Source organism: Cervus canadensis, chromosome 1, assembly GCF_019320065.1.
Source record: "Cervus canadensis isolate Bull #8, Minnesota chromosome 1, ASM1932006v1, whole genome shotgun sequence".
NCBI classification, from domain to species: domain Eukaryota; kingdom Metazoa; phylum Chordata; class Mammalia; order Artiodactyla; family Cervidae; genus Cervus; species Cervus canadensis.
This window is the reverse complement of record NC_057386.1, coordinates 123,119,519-123,134,331: the sequence shown is the minus strand read 5'-3', so window position 1 is coordinate 123,134,331 and position 14,813 is coordinate 123,119,519. Positions and strand designations below refer to the sequence as shown.

Genomic DNA, 14,813 nt, shown 5'->3' with positions numbered 1-14,813 from the left:
AAAAAAAAAAGAATATCTGCAAAGAGACAACTGTAAAAATAGACACTGTAAGGATAAACAGAAATTAATTTTAAATCATCAGCTGCTAATGGTGGAAGGGACAATCCACTTAATGGGATGGAAGTGATGAAGGAAAGTACAATTAAGAGACTGGGATGAAAGCAAGACTTCTTTAAACAACCTTTTTATGTAATTTTCACTTTGAAAATAAATATTTCACACATAAAAAATAAAATTAAAATAATAAAAAAATTATCATTACAAATGTCAACAAGTTCAATCAGGTTAACCTACCTAGGTGTCCAATTGTTGACATAACTCAGTGACTACAGAAAATGGTATTTTCGAAGTATCATGGGTAGCAATTCCTGACTCTGAAGACTGACACTTAACAGAATTCTTAGTGAGATACTAAAGAAATCTTAAATTTTATCTTGTAGAGCAACAATTAGACAACAAATATTCTGAAAACATCTTGTACACATTATAGGAAAATGTAAATAAGCCAGCCTCTAAGATGGCCCCCAGTGATTCTGCCTCTTGGTTTTCACACCCTTATATTAATATAGTTCCTTCCACATGTACCAGATTTGCTCCACATAATCAACAGCAAATGATAGAAATGAAGCTAGGTTATTTCAAAGGTTAGACTGTAAAACAAACTGTGGCTTCCATTTAGGTTGTTTCTCATTATGGGAAAAGCCAGTTGCCATTTTATGACCAGAACCATCCTAACAACAGCTCTGAATCTGGAAGCAGATCCACCAGCCCCAGGTAGATAACTCCTGCTCTAGGCGACATCGCTTTGCAACTGCTTAAGAGACTCTAAGGAAGAACCACCTAGTTAAGAGTGTCCTGGATTGCTGACATTCAGAAACCATGTGAAATAAAATGTTTGCTGTTTTAGGCAGCTAAATTTTGTGATAATTTGTTAAAAGATATTATTAATGCAATAGCAATGAGCATACCCAACGACCAGAAAATGGTTTCTAAATACTATTTCCCAGCAAAGAGAATGAGAGTTGCTTGCAGGATTACTGATCCAGGTCTAGTGTTAGATTAGCCTGAGACATCTTATTCATAGCAGAAAGGAAGTTATCAGAGACAAATGAGTAGTACCAAAAGGAGACAGGAGCCAATGTAAAGCGATTATCATTGATCAAAAATGGGACGAGACAAGTGGAAAAAAAAAATTTTTTTTAATTGAAATACAATGAATATATATAAAATTATACAAGAATATATATAAGATATAATATATATGATATAATATATATATTATATAAGAATATATAAAATTATAAATGTATTCATAACTTTTCTGTACAAACTATTTCAAGATACCCAAACAGCCCTGGTTAAAAAGAAGTCCCTTACTGAATGGTTCTAGCTAGTAAGTGTAGAAGCAATGCTAGAAATTCAGAAATCACTGTTTTCAAACTCCTAAATAAAGTGATTTCCAAAGTATGGTCCTGTACCAACAGGATCACTGGGGAATTGTGTTTTTGTTTTTTTAATAAATTGCACTAGAAAAGTAAATTCTCAGGCTATGTCCCAAATCTACTGAACTGGAAATTCTGGGGATAGGGCCAAGCAATTGATGGTGTTTTTTTTTTAAAACAAACTCTCCAAGTGATTCTAATGTACACTAGAATTTGAGAACCACAGCCCTAATGAAAGGGCTTCTCAGACGGCGCTAGTGATAAAAAGCCCACCTGCCAATAAAGGAGACCTAAGAACTGCAGGTTCGATCCCCAGGTCAGGAAGATTCCCTGGAGGAGGCCATGGCAACCCACTCCAGTATCTTGCCTGGAAAATACCATGGACAGAGGAGCCTGGAGGGCTATAGTCCATAGCGTCACAAAGAGTTGGACAGGACAGCACAGAGCCCTAATGAAAAGATGCAGTTAAGTATCAATCATCAATAAATAAGATGACAGACTTGACAGAAACTTTACAATTGGAGAGGGGAGGATCACTTGAGCCTTTAATAAATCTTACCATAATTCAAAGTAGGACCAGATACTGTACCTCTTAAATGATCCAACATAGAGCACTCACAAATATCTATCAAGTATTCTTATCTCTTCCCATAAAAGTTACACCTGAATGTAATCAATGACATCACAAGAAGAGACAAATCTAGAATATATGATATACTATGTAACAATCGATTTCTGTCACAAAGCAACAGCAGGGGTAAAAATAGGGGAAAACAGAGACATGTAACAAATGTTAATAATGTGAAGATCTTATTTTGATCCACACTCAAAACAAACCAACTGTAAAAATATATTCCTATCTCAATCAGGGTAATCTGATCATGATGGTTATTAGATGATAAAAGGGAACTGGTTTATTTTTATAAAATGTGTTAACAGCCCTCTGGCTACCTAATAAAAATATCCATATTTTTAATATGATACACACAAAGTGTGTAGAAATGAAACAGCAGGCCCTCAGAATAAGATTAACCCTCTAACAAGATAACTTTGATCTAAGGTAGAATTCTTCCAATAGGTTCCCGTGTTCTAAAGGAAAGACAACGGATATCATATATTCTGCTTTTTGGCTGCTTTCTGAGACTTGCCAGATCTCAGTTCCCAGGCCAGGGACTGAACCCAGGCCCGAAAGCGCCAAGTCCTAACTAAGCAATGGACCGCCAGGGAATTTCCCCTCATACATGTTTTTTTAAAAACAGAATTTTATGCATTAGTATACTGTATTGGTGTTTATCTTTCTGGCTTACTTCACTCTGTATAATGGGCTACTTTCATCCATCTCATTAGAACTGATTCAAATGTATTCTTTTTAATGGCTGAGTAATATTCCATTGTGTATATGTACCACAGCTTTCTTATCCATTTGTCTGCTGATGGGCATCTAGGTTGCTTCCATGTCCTGGCTATTATAAACAGTGCTGCGATGAATACTACAGTATACTAATGCATATATATGGAATTTAAAAAGATGGTAACGATAACTCTATATGCAGGACAGAAAGAGACACAGATGTATAGAACAGACTTTTGGACTCTGTGGGAGAAGGCAAGGGTGGAATGATCTGAGAGAATAGCATTGAAACATGTATATTATCAAGTGTGAAACAGATTGCCAGCCCAGGTTGGATGCATGAGACAAGTGCTCAGGGCTGGTGCACTGGGAAGATCCAGAGGGATGGAATGGGGAGGGAGGTGGAAGGGGGGATCAGGATGGGGAATACATGAAAATCCATGGCTGATTCATGTCAATGTATGGCAAAAAACCACTACAATACTGTAAAATAATTAGCCTCCAACTAATAAAAATAAATGAGAAAAAACAAACAAAAAACCCCCCAGAATTTTAATTACTAATACACACAAAACTGCAATTGCTTCAAACACTGAGGAAAGCTTATTAATTTAAGAAGTGAAATTTTTTAAAGTTATCAAATGATCCAACAGTCCCACTCTTGGGCATATATCTGAGGAAAAGTCTAATTCAAAAAGATACATGTACCCCAATGTTCACTGCAGCATTTTATTAGGAAGGAAAACTACTACCTACCTATCTGCCATGCCATGTGCATGGCATGTGGAATCTTAGTTCCCCAACCAGGGACTGAACCCAGAGCCATGGTAGTGAAAGCACAAGTTTTAAACCAACGGACAGCCAGGAAGTCTCAGAAGTAACTTAAATTTAAATGTCCATGAACAGATGGAAAAACAGTGTTTTGATAAAGAGTGAATGGATAAAGAAAATGTGATACATATGCAATTGAATACTAATCAGCTATAAAAAAGAATGAAATAATGCTATTTGTGGCAACATGGATGAATCTAGAGATTATCATACTAACAGTGAAGTCAGAGAAGGGCATTTATGATATCACGTAGGAGTGTCTAACATACGACACAAATGAACTTGTCTATAAAACAAACAGATTGAGGCAGAAAACAAACTACTGAAGAGGAAAGTGGTAGGAGAGTGGTGGAGATGGCAGAATAAATTAGGGGCCTGGGACTGGCAGATACAAACTACTATATATTAAATAGACAAACAACAATGCCCTACTATATAGCATAGGGAACTAAAGTCAGTCTCTTGCAATAAACTATAATGGGAAAAAAAAAGTGAAATTTTTGTGATGGAGGTAATTACTGGGCACTGAGAAGTGACTTTATTATACAAACCATTCTACTTTCTATTCTCAATAAAATGATAGAAATGACTGCTCTTAATTACCTAAATGGCAAAAGGGGGAACCTTTTAATGTTTTTCAGCATTAAAATATTTCCTTTTAAGTATGTTTTTTTTTTCAGTGAAGGCTCTTCTGCACAAACACAGAGTACTAGATCATGCAACACTCTCATTTTAAAGATGAGGAAACATTTCTCTAATAGCATTTTGACAATTTCTGAAGTAAGCCATCTCTGCTCACAAAGAAATTTTAAATTTGGGGGGGAAATTACATATTATATAAGAATGTGATGTATGGCAAAAACCACTACAATATTATAAAGTAATTAGCCTCCAACTAATAAAAATAAATGAAAAAAAAAAGAATGTGAGCAAACAGTTAATCCAACAAACCATCTTTACAAATTCAACATTGAATATTTCAAAATTCAATTATTTTTTGTGAAGAGGATCTTGAAATTCACAACTCATGAGTATTTCTCCTCCCGTTTTTGTTCATAAAAATCCATTTAAAGACCTGATGTAATGTTGAACTTCCAAAAGTCAATGAAGTTTTATGAAAAGTCAAAACTGAACCACAGATATTTACTCATTATTAAATGAGTTCTTCATTCATACAGCATGCAGACTACAAGCAAACACAGGCAGGATTATTCTCACCTTTACCTGCTCTATATGTCTTGGCTTGATTGACTGGCATGGGCGTCATAGGTATAGGATATAGAGGCTTAAGGAAATAAAAAGAAAATGAAGATTAAGCTCTCAAGATATTGGGAATGTCTCTTACCACTCTCTCCTAGTTGTATATTGCTAGAGAGCTAGCTCTCGTTTCCTGATTCTTTTTTTTTCCCCCTGATTCTTAATAGTCATTAAAAAGATAAAATCACACTCATAGCTAAAAGGACAAATCCCAAATTACATTAAATCTAAATCATCTTTCCGAGCAGAAAACATTTTCATATTTGGGTCCTTAACATACCACACTGCATGCCTTCACTTTTTAGAGAAAAATTGGGGGGGTGGGGTGGGGGGGGGAACGAGGGTGACTCACCACTCAGCATGGGGGATTTTAGTTCCCCGTGTGTGTGCTCAGTTACGTCTTGACTCTTTGCAACCCCACGGACTGCAGCCTGCCAGGCTCCTCTGTACATGGGGATTCTCCAGGCAAGAATACTGGAGTGGGTTGCCATATCCTCCTCCAGGGGATCTTCCCAACCCAGGGATTGAACCCTGGTCTCCCTCATTGCAGGAGGATTTTTTACCATCTGAGCCACCAGGGAAGCACCTTAGTTCCCCGACCAGGGATCAAACCCAGGCCCCTTGCAGAGGAAGCACAGAGTCCTAACCAATGGACCCCCAGGGAAGTGTCATGGATCCACTTTTTTTTTTTTTGAAACTGCGTAAAGAATTTTATTTGTGAGCAAAACATGTTAGGATCCACTTTTAAATATCGCTGTTATACCATCAATGCAAGTCACTGCACACCTACAGAATACTTGGTGTCAAACATAAATAACTTACAGAGGGTAAATGAACAAGTCAAATTCCATGACTTACTTGCACGCCTGGGCTCACGGGGACCGGATACATCATATTTGGTGCAAAACAAACAGGCTGAGTATACACTGGAGTTGGCTGCTGATGACCCACCATAGATGGGCTAGGTTGTGCTTGAGGACGAGGTGAAGTTGGGGTGGTAGAAGGCTTTGGCTACAAAAACAAAAATCAACTATCTTAAGGTGAAAAGGTAACTATTACTATAATCTGAGGACTGGTTTCCCCCATCTTTCTCAGTTTTACTCACTGTTAATTAGTATCTCTTAATGAAAGTTATCTCAGAGACAATAAACCTGCAAGCATTTCAAATTAAGAAAAAGAAATACTTGGTAGAAAGTTAATGTAAATGTTGTATCAATTAATCAGCAATGCTATTAAAAATAGCAGTGATGATCTTTAAGAAATGGAAAAAAGTTTTTAAAAATTAAAAAATAAACATATCTTTCAAAGTCAGTAAAATAGTAACAGTATATCTATGAACCTGAGAGCCTAGCAGGCCAACCACCTTCAAATTCTGAGTCAGAAAGATTAAAAAATTTGCCTCAGACCACATTATTAATTGATGACAAAACTAGGATTTTTTCTTATGGTTCAAAAATATACATTAATTACCACATAAGAAAAAGGAACTTTAACTAGAAGTTGTTTCAGCACACTGTAACTGAATTTAGATGGCAGGTATGGGAAAAGAAGTATTACTACTACTACTATTTTTTTTTTGTTTTAAAGAGACTAGATTTACTTCAAAGAGAGAGAAACTTACCTGAGAAAAGGAACGAGGGTTGAACTCCTTTGCATTGGGATTCAACGTTGATTTCCTCACTTGCCTACACCAGAAAAAAATAAAGGCCAGTGAAATCTGCATGGAACTTATGCTACTATAGTCTTTTATACCTGACAGTTTTTTAAAAACTGCTAAACTTAAGTAATTCTCACTAGAAGATCATTCTCTTTCTTAAAATACACATATATATACTTCCCACTGCTTAATCTGATAATTATTAGTAAAAAAAGGACAATTTTTTAAAAAGTGAAATATGCAAAGCTTCTCTCAAAAGCAACCAACAAAAACAACCTGAAGACAGTTCAGTTCAGTCGCTCAGTCGTGTCCGACTCTTTGCAACCCCATGAATCGCAGCACGCCAGGCCTCCCTGTCCATCACCAACTCCCGGAGTTTACTCAAACTCATGCCCATCAAGTCGGTGATGCCATCCAGCCATCTCATCCTCTGTCGTCCCCTTCTCCTCTTGCCCCCAATCCCTGCCAGCATCGGGGTCTTTTCCAAGGAGTCAACTCTTCGCATGAGGTGGCCAAAGTATTGGAGTTTCAGCTTCAGCATCAGTCCTTCCAATGAACACCCAGGACTGATCTCCTTTAGGATGGACTGGTTGGATGGATCTCCTTGCTGTCCAAGGGACTCTCCAGAGTCTTTTTCCAACACCACAGTTCAAAAGCATCAATTTTTCGGCACTCAGCTTTCTTTATAGTCCAACTCTCACATCCATACATGACCACTGGAAAAACCATAGCCTTGACCAGACGGACCTTTGTTGGCAAAGTAATATCTCTGCTTTTTAATATGCTATCTAGGTTGGTCATAACTTTCCTTCCAAGGAGTAAGCATCTTTTAATTTCATGGCTGCAATCACCATCTGCAGTGATTCTGAAGCCCCCCAAAATAAAGTCTGACACTGTTTCCACTGTCTCCCCATCTATTTCCCATGAGGTGATGGGACCAGATGCCATGATCTTAGTTTTCTGAATGTTAAGCTTTAAGCCAACTTTTTCACTCTCCTCTTTCACTTTCATCAAGAGGCTCTTTAGTTCCTCTTCACTTTCTGCCATAAGGGTGGTGTCATCTGCATATCTGAGGTTATTGATATTTCTCCCGGCAATCTTGATTCCAGCTTGTGCTTCTTCCAGCCCAGCGTTTCTCATGATGTACTCTGCATATAAGTTAAATAAGCAGGGTGACAATATATAGCCTTGACGTACTCCTTTTCCTATTTGGAACCAGTCTGTTATTCCATGTCCAATTCTAACTGTTGCTTCCTGACCTGCATACAGGTTTCTCAAGAGACAGGTCAGGTAGTCTGGTATTCCCATTTCCTTCAGAATTTTCCAGTTTATTGTGATCCACACAGTCAAAGGCTTTGGCACAGTCAATAAAGCAGAAATAGATGTTTTTCCGGAACTCTCTTGCTTTTTCAGTGATCCAGCGGATATTGGCAATTTGATCTCTGTTTCCTCTGCCTTTTCTAAAACCAGCTTGAACATCCATAAGTTCACAGTTCACGTATTGCTAAAGCCTGGCTTGGAGGATTTTGAGCATTACCTTACTAGCGTGTGAGATGAGTGCAATTGTGCGGTAATTTGAGCATTCTTTGGGATTGCCTTTCTTAGGGAATGGAATGAAAACTGACCTGTTGAGTGTAACACTTTCACAGCATCATCTCTCAGGATTTGAAATACCTCAACTGGAATTCCATCACCTCTACTAGCTTTGTTCGTAGTGATGCTTTCTAAGGCCCACTTGACTTCACATTCCAGGATGTCTGGCTCTAGGTCAGTGATCACACCATTGTGATTATCTGGGTGGTGAAGATCTTTTTTGTACAGTTCTTCTGTGTATACTTGCCACCTCTTCTTAATATCTTCTGCTTCTGTTAGGTTCATACCATTTCTGTCCTTTATTGAGTCCATTTTTGCATGAAATGTTCCCTTGGTATCTCTAATTTTCTTGAAGAGATCTCTAGTCTTTCCCATTCTGTTGTTTTCCTCTATTTCTTTGCACTGATCGCTGAGGAAGGCTTTCTTCTCTCTCCTGGCTATTCTTTGGAACTCTGCATTCAAATGGGAATATCTTTTCTTTTTTCCTTTGCTTTTCGCTTCTCTTCGTTTCACAGCTATTTGTAAGGCCTCCTCAGACAACCATTTTGCCTTTTTGCATTTCTTTTCCATGGGGATGGTCTTGATCCCTGTCTCCTGTACAATGTCACGAACCTCCGTCCATAGTTCATCAGGCATTCTGTCCATCAGATCTAGTCCCTTAAATCTATTTCTCACTTCCACTGTATAGTCCTTATAAACTATATTTAAAAGCAATCCTTAATATATCAAGTCTCTAGCATGTAGTAATTTTTTTCTGTGACAATGTTTCCTATACAAAGTATCTTAGGAAAAATCATGCCTGTAATAAAAACTTTTGCCTCAAATCAAGAATAACTGCTCCCTGACATATCAACAAGCTACATTCCAAAAGTTCATCTGTAACAGCATTGTAGGGAATGCAGAACAAATCAGTCAATAGTGGTGTGATTAGATTCTAAGATTGGCCCACAAAAGCCCCACTTAGTTGATAAGGGGCACCAGAATTTTCTCTCTTCTTGGCAGTGGCAGTTCTTAGCTCTGGCAGCACAGCAAGGAGGTGGGTACTGACTAGCATACAGGGGATATCAGTCCCAAAGCCAGTAATTTTTCAACTCCCTGTACATTTATAAATTAGCCATTCTTAATTTATGCAGTTTGTTTTTATTTTTTGCCAAAGGATGGAAAACCATGGGAGGAAGGAAGACGAGTATAGGGTGCAATGACTTAACTGACTTAAAATGTCATTTGTTGAGACCAGTTTTATTTAAGTTGAGGGCTACATATAAAGCAGTCTAAAAGTCGAGATAAATTCTGGAGTTGGAAGGTCTTGGACACCTTAAGGAAAAGTTAAGCAAAAGGGTGTGCTAAATTCCAGGTTTACTCACTCAGCTGCGTCTTTCTTCTCCTCTTTATCTTCTTTCTCTTGTTTACATCCTGGACTGGAAGTCTGAACCCCTTGGGATGTGACCTCAGGTCCCCTCTTGTGCTCCGTGTTACTGAGGACTGAAGGGGAAATGCTGGGGCTGCTCGGCTTGCTGCTGCCACTGGTGCAGTTGCTGCTATTTTCAATGAAAGAATCCTTAGCATTTGGTTCAATTTTGTCTTTGATCAAATCTCTTGATTTTTCTCCCTCTCTATTTTTGTTTAGCAGCTGATCCATAGATTCAGAAGTAGAACTTGGCTGTAACTAAATAAAGGAAATAATTATACTTAAATATTTTAAATAACTCTAGTAATCATTTTTTCCCATGAGCACAAACTAGTATTTGTACACATGAAATATTCTGAGTAATACTTTGTTCATACTTTATGAGTAATGTTTTCATTATAAGACAACAATAATGAAATGTCTATACAACCTAACTATGGTCATGTAAGCACTCAAATGTCCTAGCCTGAAAACTTTTTACTGAGTGCATACCATGTGTCAGAAATTATGTGTGCTGGGAATGGAAATATAAAATAGTTCCTATGCTCCCAAAGCTTTCCATCTGGATGAGATCAGACACTAACCAACTAGGGTAAATGGGGATTCCAGAGGAAAAAGCAACTCATGGAAAAGAGAAGGCTTCTCAATGAAAATGTCATCTAAAGTGTCAAAGATATTGGGGGTTTGGGGAGAGTTTCGAAAAGGGAGTAATACACTAAGTAAAAGAAAAGAAACTTCATGTTTAAAGACCCAAAGGAAAGGGAGAAGATGGCCCTGTGTGAAATAGAAAAGTACTGGTAACTGGAGCAAGAATGGACACAAAGTGAGTCAAGAAACAATAAACTCACCCAAGAGGAATAAGATGATAAAAGGACTTGAAAGCTATGCTCGGGATTCTAGCTTTTAATTCTCAGGATAATGAGAATTCAATGAAGAATTTTAAGCAAGATTTACAGTTCACAAAGATGAGCATAGTAGCCCTGTGGAAAATGAACTGGAGGAAGCCGAATAAGGGTGTAGAGAGAGACTGTTATGCAGGCTGGACTAAGACCTAGGCTTGACCAGAGAAGTGGTGGGTTGGAAATTCTGAAGTAAGTGGATTCAGAGGGAGACCTGACTAGACATGCAGGTCAGTTAAGGCTTTATAACCTATAAGGTATAGGAAACCACAAAACAGAAGCACCAACAAGAAGAGCAGAAGACAAACATGTTAGTAACATAAGTGATGGGGTTTTTAAGTTTGCAGACCAGAAGCAAGCAATGCTACTACTATCTGATAATGACTTAAGACGCCCCACTCCATAGAAGAAAGAAAACAGGGATAGCTGAAAGGAAAGAGAAGGAAAAGGGCATCATTAGGCATCAACGGTGGAAATGAGAATAAATCCAAGCAAGAGTCCAAGGCAGTAAGAATAAGCTAAAGAGCAACTGCACAGGAAAAGAGGCTGCAAGACTACAGAGGGACAAACTATCTCTTGAGCCTCAAGAAAGGCAGACCAACGTCAAAATCTCACTACTGGGAGCCTTGGTGTCCTGGCAAGCAGTACCACACACCTCAGGGACTTCTCAAGTTTCACTGCATCACCAATATAGTTATAGAGCCTCAAGTAGTTGAGGGCAGAAAGTGATAACAACATTTGGACACAGTCAGAATTTAAGTCACAATATAGGTACTTAATGTTTTGCAGAGGCTATACATGTAACAAATCCAACTGTGTACTACATAAAACTTCAAATATTTGTCAGAAGGGTCTTTAAACAAGGCAAAATTACAGCTTTTAACGTTGTTATTCATATGATGGCAAACATACTTAATCACTAAGGGTTGGACATTGTTCTAAACTATTTACAAATTCATTCATTTAGACATTATAACAGCCCTATTTGATGTACGTATTATTAGCTCAATCTTATAAATGAGGAAAATACACAATTCACACTTTTGAACATTCTCTGTACTTCCTACCTGCAGTATACTAAACAAAAAAAACCCCTGAAACTTTTTATTTTTTTAAAAATTGAACTGCTTTCCTTTTATTGAGAAATAATACACATATAACATCATATTTAGTTTCAGGTGTACACCACAGTGATTCAATATACATATGTATCGCCAAATGATCACAATGCCTAGCTAACAGACATTATTACCACAATTACAGATTTTTTAAAATGGTGGGAACTGTCTACTCTCTTAGCAACTTTCAAATACATAATATAGTATTATTGAATATAGTCACCATGCTGTATACTACCTCTCCAAGACTTTACAATAACTGGAAGTTTGTACCTTTCAACCACCCTCATTCACTTTGCTGCACCCACTGCCTCTGGCAACCACCAATCTGTGTTGGTTAGGCTGGGTTTTCTTTTTTCTTTCTTTTTTAAAAGATTCCACATGAAAGTGAGTACAACATTTGAACCCTCTGTCTGACTTACTTCACCTGGCATAATGCCCTCAAGGGCCATTCATGTTGTCAAAAATGGCAGCTTTCCTTCTTTTTTATGGTTGAATAGGAATTCCATTGTGTGTACACACACACGTCTGTTTATGTATACATGCAGTTATTTTTGGAGTTAGTGTTATCATTTCCTTTGGATAAATAGCCAGAAGTGGAACAGTCGGATCATATGATAGCTCCATTTTTAATTTTTTGAGGAACCTTAATATTGTTTTCCATAGTGGCTGTACCAATTTACCCAGCAATAGTGCACAGAGGTTCCCTTTCCTCCATATCCTGACCAGAACCTGTTATTTCTTGCGTTTTGTTTTTGAGAAAAGCCACTCTAACAGGTATGAGACATCTCACTGGATTTTACATTTCCTTAATAATTAGTAATGGTGACCACCTTTTCATGGACTTGTCGGCCACCTTCTTTGGAAAAACGTCTATTTAGATCCTTTGCTCATTTTTGGATTGTACTTTTGCTATTTAAGTGGTATGAGTTCTCTTGTTTTAGATATTAACCCCATATAAGATATGTAACTCACAAATAATTTCCCCATTTGGTAGTTCCCTTTAATTTTGCTGATGGCTTCTTTTGCTCTGCAGAAGTCTTTTAGTCTGATGTAGTCCCAGCTATTTACTTTTGCTTCCGTTGCCTCTGTTTCTGCTACAAATCAGAAAATCACCGCCAAGGCCAATGTCAAGAAGCTCACAACTGATGTTTTCTTCTAGGAATTTTACAGTTTCAGATCTTACTTTCACATGTTTAATTCATTTTGAGCTGATTTTGTGTATGGTGTAAGACAGTGGTTTTGAATATATTCCCTTCTTTTGAATATATCTGTTTAGTTTTCCCAAAACCATTAAAAAGACTATTTTCCTCAGTATATTCTTGGCTTCTTATCATAAATTGAGTTTATTTCCTGACTCTCTCTTTTTCATCAATCTGTTTCTGTTTTTATGTTAATAACATACTGTTTAGACTACTACATCTTTGCAATATAGTTTGAAATCCGAGAGCGTGATACTTCTGGCTTGTTTTTTCTCGAGATTGCTTTGGTTATTCAGGGTCTTTTGTGGTTCCATACAAATTCTACTTTTGTGTTATTTCTGTGAAAAAAAAAAAACCCATTGGAATTTTGATAGGATTGCACTGAATCTGCAGATTGCTTTGGACAATGGGTATTTTATGGGAAAACTAAAATTCTTATCTGACTCAGAAAAAAAACCCCATGGTTCGCCAGTATAACTTTGCTTTGTCTATATTTTGGTAATAATTAATATTTACTGAGTATATACTATGAGTCAAGAACGGTATCAAAACAGTTTATAGGCAATATCTCATTAATTCTCACAAGAACACTATGAAGTAGGTTCTACAATTATCCCATTTGGGCTCAGGGGAATCTAGATAACACGCCTCAATGTTGTACTGAAGACAAGATATAAACATAGATCATATACTTATCTCCAAAATCCACACCATTAAGCTATAACAGATTGAATTACTAGCAATTCTTTTACACAAATAAAGCTATCAACACCCTGCACAGAGCTATATTAGAGCTTCTTGATGGCTCTCTAAGCAGGGGGACACCAAAACTGCAGGATACTCCTATTTCTGTCTGAGTGAAAGACCACAGGTTTTGTGAATCATCATAGTTTACGGCCATGTGCACACCATGAGAGTGGTTATGATGATTCATTCATTGAACACTGCAGTACACAGAATGCATTAGCTACTGTCCAAACCACTGCTGGAGGATGAAACACACAGATGGTTAGCCCTTTCTTTTACTAGCCATGTGACATGGGGGTAAATTACTTAATTTATCTTTGCCTCAGTTTCCTGATATACACATTTCAGAAACACACAGAACCCGCTTCAAAGTGATGACAATAAAAGATTTATTACATAAGCTCTTTGAACAGTCTCTGATACATAGGAAATAATATTTAAACTAATAACATTCCTTTATCTAAAGATAATTATAAAGCCCATCCTCAAACATTCTTTTACAATCATTTCTTTGCTTTCTAGTCTTCATTTACAGATCAGAGAGTTATTTATAAGAGACTTAATAATGCTTTTGAATTTTCAGGTCCCCCAAAATATTGGTAAGTCCCAAAGAAATAAGTTCTAAAGCTGCAACTACACAGAACTTTAAAGAGTCAAGTGTTAAAGGTTTACAGAAAGTTGTGACCTGATAATATGAAGAGCCAAAATGTTTCCTATTAAATGAAGAAATGATAAACTTTAAAAAATACACTAACACTAATATAGATGATATGGCACTGGCAAAAAGGACAGACATATACAGATCTATGCAGGAAAAGTGAGTATAATTGTACACTCCCACCTTTGTGGTTAAATGATTTTCAGCAAAGATGCAAAGTCAGTTCAATTCAATCCAATTCAATGTCTTTTCAAAAGATGGTGCTGGGACAAGTGATATCCATTGGCAAAAGACTGAATCTGAAACCCTATCAACACTATGTTTTAAGAATCACTCAAAATATAAATTGGTGCAGCCACTATGGAGAACAGTATGGAGGGTCCTTTAAAAAAACCCAAAACTGAGTTACGATATGAACCAGCAATCCTACTCCTGGGTATATATCCAGAAAGATAAAAACTCTAACTCGAAAAGATATATATACCCCAGCGTTCAGCAGCAGCACTATTTACAATAACCGCGACACATAATCAACCTAGATATATACATCAACACATGAATGGATAAAGATGTGTGCTGTGTACACACACACAATCAGCTATAAAAAAAGAATATGTCATTTGTATTATTTGCAACATGGCTGGACTTAG

The 14,813-nt window shown here is 37.2% G+C and overlaps 1 protein-coding gene across 7 annotated transcripts in view; it reads right to left on the bottom strand.

The window, feature by feature from the left end:
* Positions 1-14,813, bottom strand: part of ATXN2 (ataxin 2) — a 100,027-nt gene that overhangs the window by 20,360 nt on the left and 64,854 nt on the right. For 5 of the 7 annotated variants that reach the window (XM_043440629.1, XM_043440579.1, XM_043440613.1 and 2 more), the window contains 4 exons: positions 9,496-9,797; positions 6,503-6,566; positions 5,740-5,892; positions 4,843-4,909 (listed from right to left, as the gene is read on the bottom strand). In XM_043440629.1, coding sequence (XP_043296564.1) covers positions 4,843-4,909; positions 5,740-5,892; positions 6,503-6,566; positions 9,496-9,797 — 586 coding nt within the window. The remainder of the gene's footprint in view (positions 1-4,842; positions 4,910-5,739; positions 5,893-6,502; positions 6,567-9,495; positions 9,798-14,813) is intronic. The other 2 variants (XM_043440588.1, XM_043440606.1) reach the window with 1 other exon arrangement.